Source organism: Lissotriton vulgaris, chromosome 6, assembly GCF_964263255.1.
Source record: "Lissotriton vulgaris chromosome 6, aLisVul1.2, whole genome shotgun sequence".
In the NCBI taxonomy this organism is placed as follows: domain Eukaryota; kingdom Metazoa; phylum Chordata; class Amphibia; order Caudata; family Salamandridae; genus Lissotriton; species Lissotriton vulgaris.
In genome coordinates this window covers 1,224,152,773-1,224,172,920 of record NC_141694.1, presented here as the reverse complement: position 1 = coordinate 1,224,172,920, position 20,148 = coordinate 1,224,152,773, and the positions used below count along the sequence as shown (strand labels likewise).

Below are 20,148 nucleotides of genomic sequence, written 5' to 3'. Positions count from 1 at the left end.
CCTAATGTGCCTGGGTTGTCATTGACTTGTGATCTCTAATAATACCACCACCATTTGAAGCACTGTTAAAGATGTTCTTTTTGAAAACATTACAATTGCATATGAATCAACAGTTTAAAAGATAATGAAGCATAGTGCCATAGATATAATAACCCTCCTATGACCCTATTACAGAGAGGACGCTCTTTTCCTTTCAGTAGGTGTGCCGTGCGCAAACAGGAAAAGTGTGCCCTATTATGAAGGGACAGCGGGGAACTTGTGGTGCAGTGGGGGCAGCGTTTCAAGTGAAATACAGAGTAGCTGTTTAAACGTTGCTCCCTGTTTCACTTTGCAGGTGGCAACCCACCTGCACTTTTAAGAGGGATTATATATCCCTTTGTAGAGAGCCCCTTGAAGGCGGGTGCCGTGAGGGACTGCACCCACTTGCAAGGGGTTGACTGGGAGGGGCCCATAGGAGAGTGCACCACTGTTTTGTGGCGCACTTTCAGTGTGCCTCCTGACAGCTTCTTTGCCTTTGCGTCTGTGTACATAATGCGGAATCGGTGCAAAGATAAAGAGATTCCCTCATTTGCATGGGGTCCACACCCCAATACACATGAGGGATCACCCTCTAGAGATAGCACTGCCGCTACATGTACGCAGGCACTATCGGTATTATGGAAGGAGCCGAACAAGCATCTGCCGCCCCTATGAAATACCAAATTGGCCTGGGGGTGCACAGAGCGTGTGCGCAAGCCTGTTGCACCAAGGGGCTGCTTTATGTAACACGGCTCATGGTAGTAATAATCCAAAACCGATAAATATATATGCAGATAAGCATTTAGTTTCCCACAATTTAATTAAGCTGCTAAATTAAGTTAAAAAACACAGAGTAGTCAAATTCAGAGAGAATGGAACACAGCAAAGACCTGAGGTTGACAGAACAGCAGAAACGAAATATAAGTATTTATTGCAAAGGCCCCAAGTGTTTAACAATGAAAAATTCTGATTGACCATATGTAAGTAAAGTATTAACAATTTTGGAGGAGAAAGAACTGTATCTTTGCCCCAAAACTAAGGTAAAATGTGGCTAGGAGGTGTATGGGAGGACTATTGAGGGGAACAGGAGGGTAGGAAAGAAAAGAATAGAATAGGTGTGAACAGGGCTTTAAGTGGAACGAAAAAGCTGGAGGATCTCTCATAGGGGCGTGATTGCCGTAATTAAGGGCGTGGCTTAAAACACTTAAGCTAAAAATCTGTGCTAGCATAGTGTGCTGCCCCACTGGTATTTTGCTGCTTCTGTCCATTCATCCAGATATATAACACAACAAGTAGCTTTACACCTACAACAAGCCAGGACTATTGACATTGTCAATGCTTGTAAATTGCATAAGATAAATCACCAACAACTATGACTTTGTTGTATATAATATTGAAAATGCTACTGATCTTGTGGGTGAGGTTGTGGCGTAGGTCTAGAACTGCCGACTTTAGAGCTGAGAAAGTGGGTTCGAGCCTGACGTCGACACAATATCCTCTGATTGAACAAATGAATATGTCCTGTGTAATGTAACTGGTACTCATGTAAAGCGCTCCACGTTTGTGCTGTATACAACTGAAAACTTAGTTTCCTTGAAGTTACATCAAAAGCAGTGATGGCTAGTACTATTGCAGAGTTAAGTTATTATTTTTTTTCACCCTGAGGGTCAAAATGGAGAGCCCGATTGGGACGCGTCTTGGCACTTGCTTTTAAGAACTGCCAGTGCTGAGCACTAGCAGGACCCAGCCCACTTAAAGCCCTGGGTGTGAAGGAGGGTGTGAGGAGTGATGTAGGAAGGCCGGGCGGTGGGGTTAAGAATGGGTGGCAAGATCTTGTGGTAGCACAGGCATCTCACTAGAGTCTGTGGGCAACCAGCGCAAGGATGTATTATCCTACAGTGGAAATCCGGGACACATCAGATTAGGCGGAAACTCCTAAGGAATATTATACAACATGTAAAGCATTATCGGAGACCCTGCCACAAGAATTCACACAGAATTCAAAAGAAAATTATTAACTGAAGATGAGCAGCAGATCTCAGAAAACAGAGCACATCTTAGACCAACACTATCAAGTGAAATATCTCTCTATCTCTCAATATATATATATATATATATATATATGTATATATATATATATATATATATATATATATATATATATATATATATATATATATATATATATATATATATATATATTCACGAAGATCGTCACTTATCACACAGAAAGCATCTGTTAGTTCCGAAAATGACGAGGAGTCGACCCAAAAAAAAGTGCTGGTGCAAGCGGTGTTTATTCAAATAGAGCCAGCGCTGCCGCCATGATATATATATATTCCTCCAACGGTAAATAAAACGATCATTCCGGCAGCTGGTTTTATATGTGGATATATGTATAGGTATTGGTACATATACACACACACACACACACACACACACACACATACACACACACATACACACATATATATATATATATATATATATATATATATATATATATATATATATATATATATATATATATATATATATATATATATATACACAAGGAGCTAGAGCCACTCGAGACCAGTCTTAGAAAGGTCACATTGCCTTTTCCTCACTAGCTCCTCAGGGTCTATTTCAGCATTTATAGAGGGGTCATAAGCAGCGAAAGAGAAAAGGAAAAGAGATAAAGGTTATGGTAAGAGCACAGACTTAAAGACTTTGGAGAGAAATTAGAGTAGGTGGGTACAGAGAAGACAAAAAGTATTGGAGATGGAAGGAAAGAGAGGAAGAGGAGAGGAACCGGGCTAGTCTGAAAATATTTGCCTGTGCAGCTTTTAATTTCCAATCCAATCATGCAACCGGTGCCAGTAAGCTGTGATAGGATTGTGGCACAGATCAAGAGAACAAACTGTTCAATGGAGTAAATTGCTCCTATATTGGCCATACATTTTCCATCCTAGCAGTTCCACATGCATTTTTTGCTCCCTATATTCAAAACATGCTGATGAAACACAAGGGGAAAAGTTGTCTCTAACTCTATTGTCTCTCATCGCAGGGGCACGGTTCTTTGAACTATAGTTGTCTGGCATGAAGAGTGTGAAAAGAATAAGACAAGTAAACAAGAGCAATATTAGGCATGATTGAAATGGAGAATTGTTATTATTGCATGCAAATAAGATAGTACTCTAAACAGACTAGAAACCTATGGGATTAGAACCTGGACATTGTTCTTTGGTTAGTCATCCATCATATGCCTTTGGTGAGCAGAGCCCTCTAAGATATTCAGGCATGGATTGGCAAATTTTGTGGCACAATCATGGAAATAGTTTGGCAAAAATGTGCAAATTTTGCATCATTTTTGCAGCACCTTGATTTGTTATTCTTCATATAATAATACCCCCCTTGGCCCGTCATTTGCCCCATGGGTGGTTGGCCCTAGATTGCAATCGGTAAGTACTGAATTCTTCTCTTTTAAATGTGATAATAAGGAATCAATCAAAAGAAGAGAGGGAGGAAGAGGAATAACTAGATTTGCCATCCTTAATTATACAATTTTAGCAAAACAAAGAACCCAGTAAATTCAGAAAGGATAGCGATGGACATACCCTCCACAATAGGAGACCCCTCACCCACCAGGGTTGCTCCTTGGTGGCATGCTTCATCATTGGGTTTCTTCCCGATCCGCTGCGGATCGAGGCGTGCTTCAATCAGACGGAATACGTAGGAAGCACTTTTTTGTTTTTTGATGAAAACAATGTTGTGGGAGGGGAGTGGAGTGCAGGTGCTAAACACATTTTAAAACACCTGACTAGTAGGTCACCATTATTTTATTCCCACCTCTAGTCGGTAACATTTAAAATCAATGGAAAAGAAAAAGAAGGAAACGGATATCAATGAATCTATTTCTTACTTATCTGGTCAACATGTTTCGAGCCTTGCCCCTATTGGCTCTTCATCAGGACCTAAGGAACCTAGTTCATATCGGTCTGGGGCCTCTGGGGCCTCCTGCACCGCATGGGCCGTCGGGACCTGTGTTTTGGCCCTGGCTGTGGCTGAGAATGAATGAACGTAGGAGTACACTTATGATGTCCACACTTCAAAATACTGATCTCTTCGAGAAATTACTCCACACAGGTTCATGCAAATCTCACAACACTAATGATGCTCAGCAGTCAGCTCAGTGGTGGCCAACCAAATAAACCTCACTCACTATGGCCACTAAATGAGGACTGTAAGTTGTCCAGAGGACACCCAAATCACTACTGGAGCCTTTGATCTCCACTTCCTGACTTCTAGCACATTAACTCTCTTCCAGAGACGCGTGCTCATTTCACTTTCCCTTCATTTTAATTCCTTTCTCTTTAAAAAAGTACCACCTACTGTTCATCTTTGAACTTTATAATGGAGAGATTTTGAAAACAATTACCATCCCTGGCCACAAGAAGTCCTAGTTTCCAAAAAGTTGGGAATTGGCAGACGAAAATATCTGTAAGGTATGTTTTCACGACCCTTTCAATTATGTTTTCACAACCTTTCGTCAGCCTCTTCACTCAAAAAAGACATCAGATCACATTCCCCAAATTTAGTGGGCACTTTTGTAAAAAGAACAGCCTTTTTACAAAACTGCAGATTTTGCGACTTTTTTTCCAAAATGCAAAATCCTGGAGGGTCTAGTTGAGTATTTCAAAAGTTTATAAACTTCAAATATTCTTTCAGCAAGGTAGCAAAAGCCACTGATCCATCCTTTAAATAGAGGAATATTTACAATGCATATTTTATAAGATAGTCTTCCTATTAGAGGTCACTTCAGGAAGAACATTTGAAGAGATTGATTAGTGACAAAATCAGAAACACAAATAGAGTGTGGACAGACTATTGTGTCAAAAATATTGAGGACAAGAATAGCGAGTAGGTAAGTGCAACTAGGTAAATGTAAATTTACTATTCTTAACTCCAGATCTACGTACCTTGAAGATTTATAGATATATCGTTAAGGTACATGTATGAGGAGTTATATGTAGCAAAACTTTACTTACCCTTAGAAACTGACATAATTGATATTCTTGTCCTCTATATTTTTGACATGATATTCTGTCCCACAATATTTGTGTTTCCGATATTTTGTCCAAATACCGAAGAGATGCGAGCACTTTCTAGGGTCAGGCCTGTACAAAGAAGTGCCATATGAACATAACTCCGTGTATAGGTACCGTAGTGATATCTACATCTTAAAGGTGTGTAGGTGTTCGAATAATAATAAGTCATCTAAATTAAATTTTATATACTTAATTATCAATATTTTAGTTAATAGTTTTTCTACAATAATATGGTAGCGCAATATTAAAATTGTTATATTCTGACAAACAAAGTTAAGGGTGTTTACTTGTGGGTATAGAGGAAGTGTGGGTCTCATTACTAAAGGCTGGGCTTGGCCTTGATCTTGTCTGAAAACCTTTTTGTCTTCTTGTCAGCTTCCTGTATTGCCTTCTGGAACCACCATGAGACAGAGAAGCTTCTCACTGTTATACAACCCAACACACCATATTGCTGGGAGAAGATTGGTAAGAGTAAGGGAATTTTAATGGATATAAATGAGCTGTGTATCTGAGCCTTTCAGTAGCCATCCTTAAATGTTATTTGCAGTTCTCTTACATTAAATCTTTTTTTTTTTAGTTAACTTTATTTCGGTCAAAGACCATAAAAGTGCAAGTAAAATACATACAAAAGAGCACAAGTCAGTAAAACAATAAATAGAAGACAGGTCAATATTAAAAATAGATTAAACTAGATAGTTATCAAGACCTGAAAGTTTAAAATTCATAATTGGACACAATTAAACACAAGAATGAATCCAAAACTTTTCCTTCTATGCCACATGCCAAATAGAAAACGAGATACAGCAAAAACAATGGGGGGTGAGTATCATATGTTAAGACCCTACATGCCTGAATACAATATCTGAACCCTGGATTCCTACATAACGGAATCAGCCAGCATTTCCTTATAGTTTCATACGCAGGGCAAAAAAACATAACATGGCAAACATCTTCGCACTTATAGTTACATGCCGGGCAGGTGATATTTTCTGATTTTGCCCATTTACAGGTGAATTGGTAGACTGCCATGCCTTAACTGGATGTAAAGCTTCCTCGCAAAGGGGTGGATAGATTACATCTATGAATTAATCCGCTCGCAATTCAGTTTTCACCAGAAAGAACTCTGCTGACAGTCTTCCTAGGGAACCTGATCTCTGTAAGGCTAATGAGTTCTGCTGCCTCAGCTGACTTTTGTGTTCCAATTTGGATATCCCCAGGCAACACACCTCCAGGGTCTCCCAGAGTTCAGACAGACCAATCCGGATGCCAAGAGTCTTGATGTGATGCAGCCACGGAATGTTCTTGCCTTTTAGAAGAGCCCAGACCTCTAAAAATTCCTCTATATGGAGCCAGTTCAGGCACTGACCAAAGTCTCTTCCAGTAGAGCATGGGCCGTGCTGTTACTAGTTCTTCTATTGATTCCAGCCCCAGGTCAAGTCGTAGAGGAATGAGTGGTGTGCTTGGTGGCAAGCCCAAAAGGCTCCTCATAAAGCCCTGCTCGACCCTCAGATGATTAGATGTATTTTTATGGCACCAAAGTTCTGCACCATACGACGAGGCCACTCTAGCCTGGAGTCGATATATTTCAATGACTGGGGCTGCCGGCTTGAAATCCGAAAGTCTGAGGACTTTGCTAATGCCCCCCATTACTTGGGATAACCTAAGAGCTGATTTGGAAATTTGGGAACCCGAGTCAAAATTTTCCGTCAAGGTAATGCCCAGATAGACAAAAGTCTTAACTCTTTCTAAGGCAGAACCATTGAGAATGGGGTTCACGCGGGTCTGCTTTGGGGAATTGAAAATCTTAAACTTGGTCTGGTCCAAGTTTATCTCCAATCCTCGTGAAGCACAGAATGCTGCAAAGCCGTCCAGGGTGCGCTGGATGCCGGATGATGTTTTAGATAGCAACAAGGTGTCATCTGCAAACATCAGAGCGGGCACCCGCTCGGTGGCCAGCCTAGGGGCGTCATTGTCAATTACACCAATTAAATGGTCCACAAGGCCATTGATGTAAAGACAAAATAACGTTGGCGCCAAGACGCACCCCTGGCGTACACCCTTCGAAACGGAGAAACGTGCTGAGAGATCCCGTGCCTCCCACACCTAACTTGGACATAGTTTCTAGTGTGAAGCCTAATTAGGATGTTCAATAGATAGGATGGGAGACCCAGTTCTGCTAAGACTTTCCATAATTTTTCCCTTGGAACTAGGTCGAAAGCGGCCCGCAGGTCAACAAAGATGAGATAAAGGCTGCCACCCTCCACTCTCACCGTTTTCCAAAATAAGACCTGCAGCCGAAATATTTGATCCAAAATAGAAATACCCATCCTAAACCCAGCCTGTAGTGTGGTCAGTATCTCATTTTCTTCCATCCACCCCTGGATCCTATCTAGGATGATCCTGCCCATTAGTTTCTGTGCGGTGTCTATGAGACTAATAGGCCTATAGTTTGATGAGGTTAATGTGCAGCCTTTCTTAAAGATAGGGACGATCTCGGCTCCAAGCCAAGTATCTGGCGGGTCAATCCCCCTAAGAATTGCATTAAACAAAACCACCAGATATGGTGCCCATATTTTAGGTTGGGATCGGAATAAATCCCCGGGGATTGTATCTAGTTCGGGGGCCTTGTTAGGTAATAGTCTTGCTATTGCAGACTCAAACTCCTTCAGAGTAATTTCTTCAGGCCGTTCTAGATGATACACGTCCCCAAAAAGCCGGGAATCCTGCCTCCGATCCCCATCCAAGGACCCCACCAGTCGATACTCGTGGCTGGGCCCCGGGATGGCCAACAGGGGACATGCCACAGTTTCCCTTAAGACCAAATCTTCCGTCCCCACCGGTGTATGCTCCTGGAGAGGATCGGGATTGGGACGGAGTATGGTCTCTTCGCCCGAATTGGCATATAGCGCACCGAAGTGCGCTTCCCACACTGCGGGTGCTATATTTGGGGTTGTAGCCATTCCTCCCCCGCTCACACCAGAACTCACAATAGTCCAAAATGACTTGGAGTCCTTTCGTGAGAGTGCAGATCTAAGCTCCTCCCATCTGTTCTCCTCCCATTGCTTCTTTTCCCTGATAATGACCTTGTTATAGTCCAGGCGGAATTTCTTAATTTCAATTCTATCTTCATTATTTATTGCAGAAAGCAAATCTTTTTTTGCTTTCCTACAGGCAGCGTCATACCAGGGATGTGTCCTGGCCTGGTGGGATTTTTCCCTTCCCACAGGACTAAACACATCTACAAGCCTGACAGCCAGCTGTTTGTGAATTTCCACAGCTCTACCTTGGGAGTCTAGATCCAAATTGTCAATGCCTATATCCCCCATATCTGTTAGCAGCGGTATTGCTATCTGGTATATTTCAGCGAGTTTCATGGGGGAGTCCTGGAGGTAGGGCCATTAAACCCTCCGCCTGTTGTTAGAAATCAAAAGTGACAACAGTGGACCATTACAATCAGGAGCATGGTTTGTTAGCCCACAACTCCCAGGTTTGAGTTTTAAGACAAGGGCATTGTGGTCACTATCTTGTCGTGGGTAGACCCTAAATTCCAACGATTTATCCCAATGTCTGGCTTCCATCATTATATAGTCGATGATAGAAGTTTGCCCTAGTCTGTTAAACGTGACTGATCCCGGTCTGTCGGGCTCCAATCTCCCATTACATGCCCGCAGAGACGTTGAGAGGGAGAAAGACATTCAGGTAGATTCATCAAGCTAAATTGCGCTCGCAAAGGACCAGATTCTGAGAATCTGGCCCTTTGCAAGTGCAATTTTTGCATTTGGGATTCATCATCCCAAATGCAAAATCGCTATTTGCAAAATCGCATATTTGCGAGGAATTGGATTTAAGGAATCTCTATTAGAGATTCCTTAAATGCAATTCATTAACCAATTTGAAATTGCGAATTCGCAATATTTGGTTGCTATTTACCACGAAGTCTGACTTCGTGGTAAATTGTGAAAAAATAGAAAAAAGCACTTTAGTGCATTTTTCTCTGTTGCATGTTACACCCACACACATGTCCGTTGGACATGTGTGTGCGCAACAACTGTGTCAATTTGCATTCCAGGGGTGCTACAGGGTGTCCTTTGGACACCCCTGGCACCCTTGAAATCGCTATCTGATTTGCGATTAGCTAATTACTAATCGCAAATAAGGAATACTCCCCATTCATTCCTATGGGCCTTTAGGCCCTGAATGGGGCTCTTTTATGGTAATGTACGACATTTGCCTGATGCATGAAACATGGGCACTGGAGAAGAGTGTAAGGGCCGGCTTTGCCACTTTTGATATTCTGGCGACAACTAGAGTTAGGGGGAGACCGTCGGGTGGCCTGTCAATATAGATGGGCACGCATTTGGGTGTCCAGGCAGTTCAAATATCAACTAACTCGCTTGATGTCCAATGCATTCTTTTAACACCTCAAGATAGGCCCCAAGTGGGCATATTAAACATCTATTCAAGACCTCTTAAGAGTGGTCAAGAATCCGATACTATTGAAACATTAAAGCAGGTTATACATTCACTCGACCCTTTAGTCGCCCTAATAGTTGGAGGCGAGTTCAACTGCGAGTTTGAGCCCCTCGTGATTTCAGATATGGGAGAGCTGGATGATGAGGACCGGTTCTGCATGTTCCCGATCCGCAGATCACAAGCTCACATCTCCGACCACCTGAAAGACCTCCATTGTCTCCCTGTCAACAAGAGAATAACTTTCCATCTCCTTACCAACGCACACAAAGCCCTCTACGACCTAGGACCCGACTGCCTCAACACGGGACTTTCCTTCTACACCCCCTCCTGCCAACTACGATCATCCAATCAAGCCCTCGCCGCAATTCCGTGCATCAACAGATCCACAATGGGGGGTAGATCCTTCTCCTACTTAGCGGCCAAAACCTGGAATTCCCTCCCCACCCACCTCCGCCTTACACAGAACCACCTCTCCTTCAGAAAGTAACTAAAAACGTGGATATTCGATAAGTAAAACACCTCCCTCCCTCAAGCGCCTTTAGACCCTCCGGGTGAGTAGTGCGCTATACAAATTGTCTCACCTCTTAGCATTTCCTCGGAGGAAGGACAGACCCCCACATGCGTAGTACCTGCCCCCGATTCCATCCCACCCTCTGTGATGTTGTTATATGTTGTTAGGTTCTCAGGGATACTACTGTCACCATTACCCACAATATAGCTGTTTGGATGCCCAGACTGCTACGTATTTGGGGTAAGGGACTCTGCCTCACAGGGCGTCAGTCGACCTGTTCCAACATGCTAAACCTATTTCTTTGAGGGAATAGTGAAAGTAAGGGAATATACGTCTGACAGCCCGCCCATGATGTTATTCCCTGTTGGATTCTGGGTAGTAAGATGTTCTGGCCACCCTCTTGTGCCATACCTCTATTCTGTCCAGTTCTCTGCTGGGGAGTGGGATAGAAATATGACAAGTGTAGGGGAAAATTTGGGTGTTAGACCAGGATGGCGACCTGCTGCAGATGTATTCTACAGAGCGTGTGTTCCTAAAGTTAATCACAACACAGTTTCCCGCAATAGTTTTAGGTCCAGTCCCAATCCAGTCTACTCTTCTCACACACAATATTTCTCCAGAGACATTAGGGGGGAGAGGCCTGTTGGAGTTAAGCCATTGTATACATTTATTTTTTAATTCAAAATGATCCTCACTTTTTCCCTGGCTTAAAGGAGGAACCCCAGCAAGGACCACAACATATGGTAGAGACTCAGGAGGGAGATCAAGGGAGGGCAGAACAGCTGGAGACCCGTCCTATGAAGTATTTCTGCTAGCTTGGGCTTGTTGGTCCAATAAGTTTGCTCTGACTTCAGTGGCCCCCCTTCGGCACTGTTGAATTTCCAGTGTCTACTTTTCCAACCCTGGGCAGAAGTAGAATAGTGTCACGGGTAGAATTGCCAGTTACCCGAGCCAGTACAGCTGGTATATTTTTCCTGGCTGGTAGAATTTTAGGGTTGAAAGGGGAAGTGGGCTTAATAGTTCTAGGATTCCCCGATGGACTAATCGGCTGGGTTCTCCCTAGACCTATATTGTTGATGGTGGAAACTAATCTATCAAGCCTAGATGTCAGTGATTTAAAATGTGAACCAATAATCTGATGATAAGAGATGTTAAGGGGGTTGCCCAGCCCAGCCTCCTCTGGCCTCTGACGGCCGCAGATGGCCCGCCCTTATCCTGGGCTTCTCCCGGCTTCTCCCGCGACGAGGATCTAAATTCTCCTTTATACGCCTCCTGGCGCTTGGTACTGCCGTTTTGCGAGATTGCTTGGAGGTGTAGTCAGTGTGTTTGACGGAGCCAGGCCCGGCCAGTTGGAGAGCGGAGCAAAGCCCAGCCCGGAATACAGCCCCCAACCAGGATGCAGTCACTCGGCGGAGCCAAGCCCGGCCAGGGAAGCAGCGGAGCGAGACCCAGCGCAGAGCACAATCCCCAAGCAGAATACAATGCACAGGGGGCTCAGCGGAGCCAGGCCCGGCCAGAAGCAGTAGTGAAGCAGTGTCCAGCCCGCGGCTCAGCTCCAAAGAAAATAGCAGGTACACAGGGAACTCGCCCCCAAATTCTCCTTTATACGCCTCCTGGCACTCGGTACTGGCATTTTGCGAGATTGCTGGGAGGTGTAGTCAGAGTGTTTGGCGGAGCCAGGCCTGGCCAGTTGGAGAGCGGAGCAAAGCCCGGCACGGAATACAGCCCCCAACCAGGATGCAGTCACTCAGCGGAGCCAAGCCCGGCAAGGGAAGCAGCGGAGCGAGACCCAGCCCAGAGCACAATCCCCAAGCAGAATACAATGCACAGGGGACTCGGCAGAGCCAGGCCCGGCCAGAAGCAGTAGTGAAGCAGCGTTCAGCCCGCGGCTCAGCCCCAAAGAAAATAGCAGGTACACAGGGAACTCGGCCCCAAATTCTCCTTTATACACCTCCTGGCGCTTGGTACTGGCGTTTTGCGAGATTGCTGGGAGGTGTAGTCAGAGTGTTTGGCGGAGCCATGTCTGGCCAGTTGGAGAGCGGAGCAAAGCCCGGCCTGGAATGCAGCCTCCAAGCAGGATGCAGTCACTCGGCGGAGCCAGGCCCGGCCAGAAGCAGTAGTGAAGCAATGTCCAGCCTGCGGCCAGCCCCAAAGAAAATAGCAGGTACACCCCCCTGCAGAATGTGATGAAGGGCCCCTGGGTCTCCCTTATCCCACCAATGTTAATTGCTCTTTGGCTGAATGGAGGAAGGCAGAAGGCCTGGGGCCTCCTGCACCGCAAGGGCCGTCGGGGCCTGTGTTTTGGCCCTGGCTGTGGCTGAGAATGAATGAAAGTAGGAGTACACTTATGATGTCCACACCTACAAAAAACTGATCTCTTAGAGAAATTACTCCACACAGGTTCATGCAAATCTCACAACACTAATGATGCTTAGCTCAGTGGTGGCCAACCAAATAAACCTCACTCGCTATGGCCACTAAATGAGGAGTGTAAATTGTCCAGAGGACACTCAAATAACTCCTGGAGCCTTTAATCTCCGCTTCCTGACTTCTAGCACATCTCTTCCAGAGACGCGTGCTCATTTCACTTTCCCTTCGTTTTGATTCCTTTCTCTTTAAAAAAGTACGACCTACTGTTCACCTTTGAACTTTATAATGGAGATATTTTGAAAACAATTACCATCCCTGGTCACAAGATGTCCTAGTATCCAAAAAGTTGGGAATTGAGAGACGAAAATATCTGTAAGTTATGTTTTCACGACCCTTTCAATTATGTTTTCACAACCTTTTGTCAGCCTCTTCACTCAAAAAAACCATCGGATCACATTCCCCAAATGTAGTGGGCACTTTTGTAAAAAGAACAGCCTTTTTACAAAACTGCTGATTTTGCGACTTTTTTGCAAAACGCAAAATCCTGGAGGGTCTTGTTGAGTATTTCAAAAGTTTATAAACTTCAAATATTCTTCAGCAAGGTAGCAAAAGCCACTGCTCCTTCCTTTACATAGAGGAATATTTACAATGCATATTTTACAAGATAGTCTTCCTATTAGAAGTCACTTCAGGAAGAACATTTGAAGAGACTGATTAGTGACAAAATCAGAAACACAAATAGAGTGTGGACAGACTATTGTGTCAAAAATATCGAGGACAAGAATATAGAGTAGGTAAGTGCAACTAGGTAAATGTAAATTTACTGTTCTTAGCTCTAGATCTACATACTTTGAAGATTTATAGATATATCGTCAAGGTACATATATGAGGAGTTATATGTAGCAAAACTTTACTTACCCCTAGAAACTGACATACATGATATTCTTGTCCTCTATATTTTTGACATGATATTCTGTCCCACAATATTTGTGTTTCCGATATGTTGTCCAAATACCGAAGAGATGCGAGCACTCTCTAGGGTCAGGCCTGTACAAAGAAGTGCCATATGAACATAACTCCGTGTATAGGTACCGTAGTGATATCTACATCTTAAAGGAGTGTAGGTGTTAGAATAATAATAAGTCATCTAAATTAAATTTTATATACTTAATTATCAATATTTTAGTTAATAGTTTTTCTACAATATTATGGTAGCGCAATATTAAAATTGTTATATTCTGACAAACAAAGTTAAGGGTGTTTATTTGTGGGCATATAGGAAGTGTCAGTCTCATTACTAAAGGCTGGGCTTGGCTTTGATCTTGTCTCAAATCCTTTTTGTCTTCTTGTCAGCTTCCTGTATTGCCTTCTGGAACCACCATGAGACAGAGAAGCTTCTCATTGTTATACAACCCCACACACCATATTGCTGGGAGAAGATTGGTAAGAGTAAGGGTATTTTAATGGATATAAAGGAGCTGTGTATCTGAGCCTTTCAGTATCCATCCTTGAATGTTATTTGCAGTTCTCTTACATTGAGTCTTTTTTTTTAATAACTTTATTTCGGTCAAAGACCATAAAAGTGCAAGTAAAATACTTTACTTGTGGGCATATAGGAAGTGTCAGTCTCATTACTAAAGGCTGGGCTTGGCTTTGATCTTGTCTCAAATCCTTTTTGTCTTCTCGTCAGCTTCCTGTATTGCCTTCTGGAACCACCATGAGACAGAGAAGCTTCTCACTGTTATACAACCCCACACACCATATTGCTGGGAGAAGATTGGTAAGAGTAAGGGTATTTTAATGGATATAAAGGAGCTGTGTATCTGAGCCTTTCAGTAGCCATCCTTGAATGTTATTTGCAGTTCTCTTACATTGAGTCTTTTTTTTTTAATAACTTTATTTCGGTCAAAGACCATAAAAGTGCAAGTAAAATACATACAAAAGAGCACAAGTCAATAAAACAATAAATAGAAGACAGGTCAATATTAAAAATAGATTAAACTAGATAGTTATCAAGACCTGAAAGTTAAAAATTCATAATTGGACACAATTAAACACAATAGTTTATCCAAAACTTTTCCTTCGACGCCACATGCCAAATAGAAAACGAGATACAGCAAAAACAATGGGGGGGGAGGGGGGTGAGTATCATACGTTAAGACCCTACATGCCTGAATACAATACCTGAACCCTGGATTCCTACATAACGGAATCAGCCAGCATTTCCTTATAATTTCATATGCAGGGCAAAAAAACATAACATGGCAAACATCTTCGCACTTATAGTTACATGCCGGGCAGGCTATATTTTCTGATTTTGCCTATTTACAGGTGAATGCTCTGAGTGGTAGACTGCCATGCCTTAACTGGATGTAAACTTCCTCGCAAGGGATGGATAGATTACATCTAAGCATTCCTCCGCTCGCAATTCAGTTTTCACCAGGAGGAACTCTGCTGACAGTCTTCCTAGGGAACCTGATCTCCGTAAGGCTAATGAGTTCTGCTGCCTCAGCTGACTTTTGAGTTCCAATTTGGATATCCCTGGGCAACACACCTCCGGGGTCTCCCAGAGCTCAGACAGACCAATCTAGATGCTAAGAGTCTTGATGTTGTTGTGTTTCTATCTAGGACCCTAATTCGATATTCCAGATTCATGCCCTTATGTGGTTATAACAAATAATATCCTTATAAAGGCATAAGAATCATATCCATATTTAGTAATAGCCCATGCAGTCCAAATACGGCAAGGCTACTCCCATAGACTCCTAGAAAGTACAACGCGTTCTTTAAAGAAACCATGCCTCCAGCAGCCCGGGAAAAACCCCGTGCTTTTGTTTTGATTTGCACAAGAACACCTGTAGTCCAGAAAGAACTGTTAGTTCTTAGTGACATCTTTTGTCCAACCTTACATCAAACCCGGCACCTTTCAGGTATAAATATACCAATGTTGTCTTAAGCAAACACACAGTGGTTGGGAGCAGAGTGACATTCTACTTGCCCGGGAGCCCAGCTGTTGAGAGAGCCGAAGGAAACCGCCCCTCCCTTTGACGCACTGAGAGAGGCGCTGTCTATTTCTCCAGCCGAGAAAATCCAGCTCCGGTGTTCCCAAGTCACCCTCGCGGGTTGCTGGGAGATTGAGTCCTGAAAAACGAGATACAAGACCTCCTTCATTCTATAACCAAGGTACGGAGCTGATTAAAACCTTAGAGAGAATTCTTGAATCACATTCTTGGCAATAAACCTAACTTAACTTAACACTGTAACTTACTTACTCCTTCCCACGTATTAGGCTTAGGTCAGGTACACCAGGGTAGGCGTATCTTAGAAGCACCAGTTGAGTTCATCAGTCAATGTTTTTATGTATGTATATATTTTATCCATTTTAAAGTATCATATGGCTGAGAAACCATATCAATGCGTCTACAGTATTATTTCATAATACTACTTTTACTGTACGTACATTACTTTATGACAAGTATTGCAATTGTGGCAATTCATTTCTCTTGCATGAGAAAGAAGACTGCTCAATAAAATAACACCTTTTATTGAAAATGCCCGTCTCTCTATTTCTCTGCACTCTGGTGAAATTAAGCATGCACGATTGACTGAGCGAAATAGTTGTCTATTGTTTACACACGACTCTGGAGATATACTCTTTATTCTGAGGGAGCAAAGTTGTCATGTTATATGGTTGTCAGAAGCTAATCCCTTCTTGTCTAAATCAGGGAAGTTAACCCCTCCCTATTTATTCGAGAAAGTTTCTAGTGACCTCTGAGCTAGCTGGCAAAACTAATTAAGTCTAACATAGTCAGTAGAGACCTAGATGACCTCAGTCCTACATCTACACTGCTGTTTATGTTATTCCAATGCGCAGAGCCTATTGGGAATATAGGAACTACAATACATGGCGCCCAACTTTTGGTAAAGGCGATAATCTAACGCAAGACACTAGAGTAACTCATTCGTGCTTTTCACACAGATCCCTTTTTCCGTAAAAACTCCAAAAGACGTCTGGAGTGGGTAAAAGGTTAATATCTGCCGGAACTTAGTAGGATGGGAATCCTATGTATTAGTTTTTGGTTTAATCAATGTTGAAGGATACAGTGTTCCAAAATATTGTGCACATAATCTTTGTTTCCTTGAAACTTGATCTGCAACAAAAAACTTTCTTTCAGTAAAATGGGGGAAAGTGACGATGAAAGGGAGAAAGCTAGATTAGCAGCTCAACACCTAGCGGATGACACAACCATCCAAGAAAATGACCCGAATGTTATACTCATTCCGGTTAATGTAAGAAGAACTATAACTCTTAAACTTATAGAAAATGGACTATCACCTAGAGGTGCTACGGTCATATTCGTGGTAGAGGCCCATGAATATCGGCAGACAGAGGTATTCTATTCATGGATACATTTTCCAGCAGCACACGCTGTGACACAAGATTTCCACTATTACAAAATAGAGGAACCTCTGGATGAATACACTCCTTTCAAGGACGTTGAAATCCTACTAACTTACCAAGAGCACCTGCTCTGGTTTAAAGGCGCCCTAAAACATCAAAATCACATCACCAGGCACGGTCCACTAGGTAGACCAGGAGCCACGTGGCCGGTTCTAGCCAGCTACACACCACATCCAGACATTGAAAAAATGTCAAGCAAGGAACTCCTAGTTAAACTAAAAGAATTAACAAAGGCATATAGAGAATTAGTTCAATTGGCAATGGATGATATAACGTACCTGCAGAAATTGAAAGAGACAGATATAGCAGACCAACAATTTGAACTTGCCAGAATCATAGAAAAATCCTATGAAGAACTAGGAAGAGATAGTTTGGGTGGGAAACCAGTAAAACCCCAATTAACTGAAAATCCTGAAAAAACATTTTTTAAAAATAATCTAAACACTCCAAAAAAGAGTTGGGATGGTAATAAACAATCCACTTCCAAGGAAAAACAATTCCAGTTCAGAGGAAGGTCTCCTCAACGGAGAGAAAGATCCCCTGGCCGAGGAGGCAAGTCTCCCCAAAGGGAACCCTCTGAGAAAAGATACAACCTTAGAGATAGGGATAAGAAAACCTGACAGATATCAAGATATTGATACACGTCCCTCTCGATCTTTTCAGACTTCCTCACAGAAATCCGAAAGAAGAGGACGGTCAGAACACAAAAAAGAGCACGTCAAGTCCAAAGACCAGGAACGTGCTCATCAAAGTAAAAAATTACATTTTCCAAAGAAGAAGGTAGCCAGTATTAAAATTAAACATGCCGAGTATTCTGAGGACACAACTGAGAAACGGAGAGTGGGCCCAGACAATGCTAGACAGCGCAGCAGAAGTGACCATAGCTCGCAAGATCCTGATGAATCTTCTGGAGACAGTGGGCACGAATGAATACATTCAGGTGGAAACTGCAGACACACGAGTTAGCGTGCCCCATAAACTATATGAAATAACATTACGTATAGAGGGAGATAGAAATAGGAAAATAAGAGGTCTCTTTTGGGATAAACTATCCAAAGGCTATGACATCCTGTTAGCTGAAAAAGACTGGCCACCAGAGTTTGTAAGGGAGTGCCCTCATGGCGAAGAAATGAGAATGCTTGCCTTCTCAAATCATATTCCAATTCATAAAAAATACACATTTGCAAGAAAATGGGCAGTGGCCCAAGCTCCTGCTTTATATAAGAATCATGTAGGGTGGGATGAGGATTCTCCTCCACACAAAATCCAGTTAAAAAGTCAACCTACTGCACAAAGGCAGTACCCAGTTAAACAAGAAGCTAAAAAGCAAGTCAGGGAGATCTTAAGTTCAAGTTCAGTAATTTGTATAGCGCGCTACTCACCCAGAGGGTCTCAAGGCGCTTGAGTGAGGGTGGGTGCTTTAGTGCATCATTTATCGAATAGCCAGGTTTTTAGCTGCTTTCTGAAGGAGAGGTGGGTCTGTGTGAAGCGGAGGTGGGTGGGGAGGGAATTCCAGGTTTTGGCCGCTAAATAGAAGAAAGATCTTCCTCCCATGGTGGATCTATTGATGCGGGGGATTGTGGCGAGGGCTTGATTCGATGAACGTAGTTGGCGGGTGGGTGTGTAGAAGGATAGTCGTTTGTTGAGGCATTCTGGTCCTAGGGCGTAGAGGGCCTTGTGTGCGTGGGTGAGGAGGCAAAACGTTATTCTTTTGTTGACGGGAAGCCAGTGGAGATCTTTCAGATGACCGGAAATGTGAGCTTGACGGGGATTTCCAGTATGAGTCTGGCTGAGGCGTTTTGGATGCGCTGGAGTTTTTTCTGTAGTTTGGCTGTGGTTCCGGCGTAGATGGTGTTTCCATAATCTAGTCGGCTGGTGACTAGTGCGTGGGTGACTGTCTTTCTTGTTTCGGTGGGGATCCAGCGTAAGATTTTTTTGAGCATGCGTAGGATGTTGAACCATGATGAAGAGATGGCGTTGACTCGTCTGCTCATCGATAGGGAGGAGTCTAGGATGAAGCCTAGGTTACGTGCGTGATCTGTAGGTGTGGGTGCTGTGCCCAGAGCCGGTGCCCACCATGAGTCGTCCCATGCAGAGGGGGATGATCCTAAGATGAGGACTTCCGTTTTGTCCGAGTTTAGTTTTAAACGACTGTTCTTCATCCATTCGGCTACTTCTTTCATTCCTTCTTGTAGATTGGTTTTGGCGGTGTTAGGATCTTTGGTGAGGTAGAGGATTACCAGGTGTGTCGTCAGCGTAGGAGATGATGTTGAGGTTGTGTTGGCGCGCGATGGATGCGAGAGGACTCATGTACACATTGAAGAGGTTGGGACTGAGTGATGATCCTTGTGGTACGCCACAGATGACTTCGGTTGCCTCTGATTTGGATGGGGGGAGGCGGACACTCTGGGTTCTTCCGGCGAGGAACGAGATGATCCAGTCCAACGCTTTTCCTTGAATTCGGATGTTGCTGAGGCATTCTATGAGGGTGTTATGACAGACTGTATCGAAGGCGGCGGAGAGGTCAAGTAGGATGAGGGCAACTGTTTCTCCATTGTCCAGAAGCGTTCGGATGTCGTCTGTAGCAGCGATGAGGGCGGTTTCGGTGCTGTGTTTGGCTCGGAAGCCTGACTGTGAGGGGTCAAGGGAATTGTTGGATTCAAGGAATGCGGCGAGCTGACAATTGACGGCTTTCTCGATGACTTTGGCCGGGAAGGGGAGGAGTGAGATGGGGCGTTAGTTCTTAAGTTCGGAGGGGTCCGCTGTGGGTTTCTTCAGAAGGGCGCTGAGTTCGGCATGTTTCCAGCTTTCAGGGAAGGTAGCGGAGTTGAAGGAGCAGTTTATGACATCGCGGAGATGGGGTGCGATGATGGAGTCTGCTTTGTTGAAAATGTGGTGGGGGCATGGGTCGGTTGGCGATCCTGAGTGGATGGAGTTCATCAGGCGGATGGTGTCTTCAGTCGTGATTGGGTTCCAGGCGCAAAGGTTGTGAGAGTGTTGTTTTGGTTCCACGGTGGGTGGAGTAGGTTGTTCTTCGGACAGGTTTCCAAAGCTGTTATGAATGTCGGCGATTTTGTTGTGGAAGAAGGAGGATAGGGAGTCGCAGAGGTCTTGGGAGGGAGTGATGTCGTTGGTGTTGGCGGTGGGGTTGGTAAATTCTCTGACGATGTTGAATAATTCTTTGCTGTTGTGGGTGTTGTTGTCGAGTTGATCCTTGAATGCTG

General features: G+C 43.6%; 1 protein-coding gene across 1 annotated transcript in view; it reads left to right on the top strand.

The window, feature by feature from the left end:
• LOC147708652 (uncharacterized) overlaps nt 1-20,148 on the top strand; it is a 334,370-nt gene that overhangs the window by 75,618 nt on the left and 238,604 nt on the right. The window contains exon 10 of the mRNA XM_086925378.1: nt 5,484-5,573. Coding sequence (XP_086781504.1) covers nt 5,484-5,573 — 90 coding nt within the window. The remainder of the gene's footprint in view (nt 1-5,483; nt 5,574-20,148) is intronic.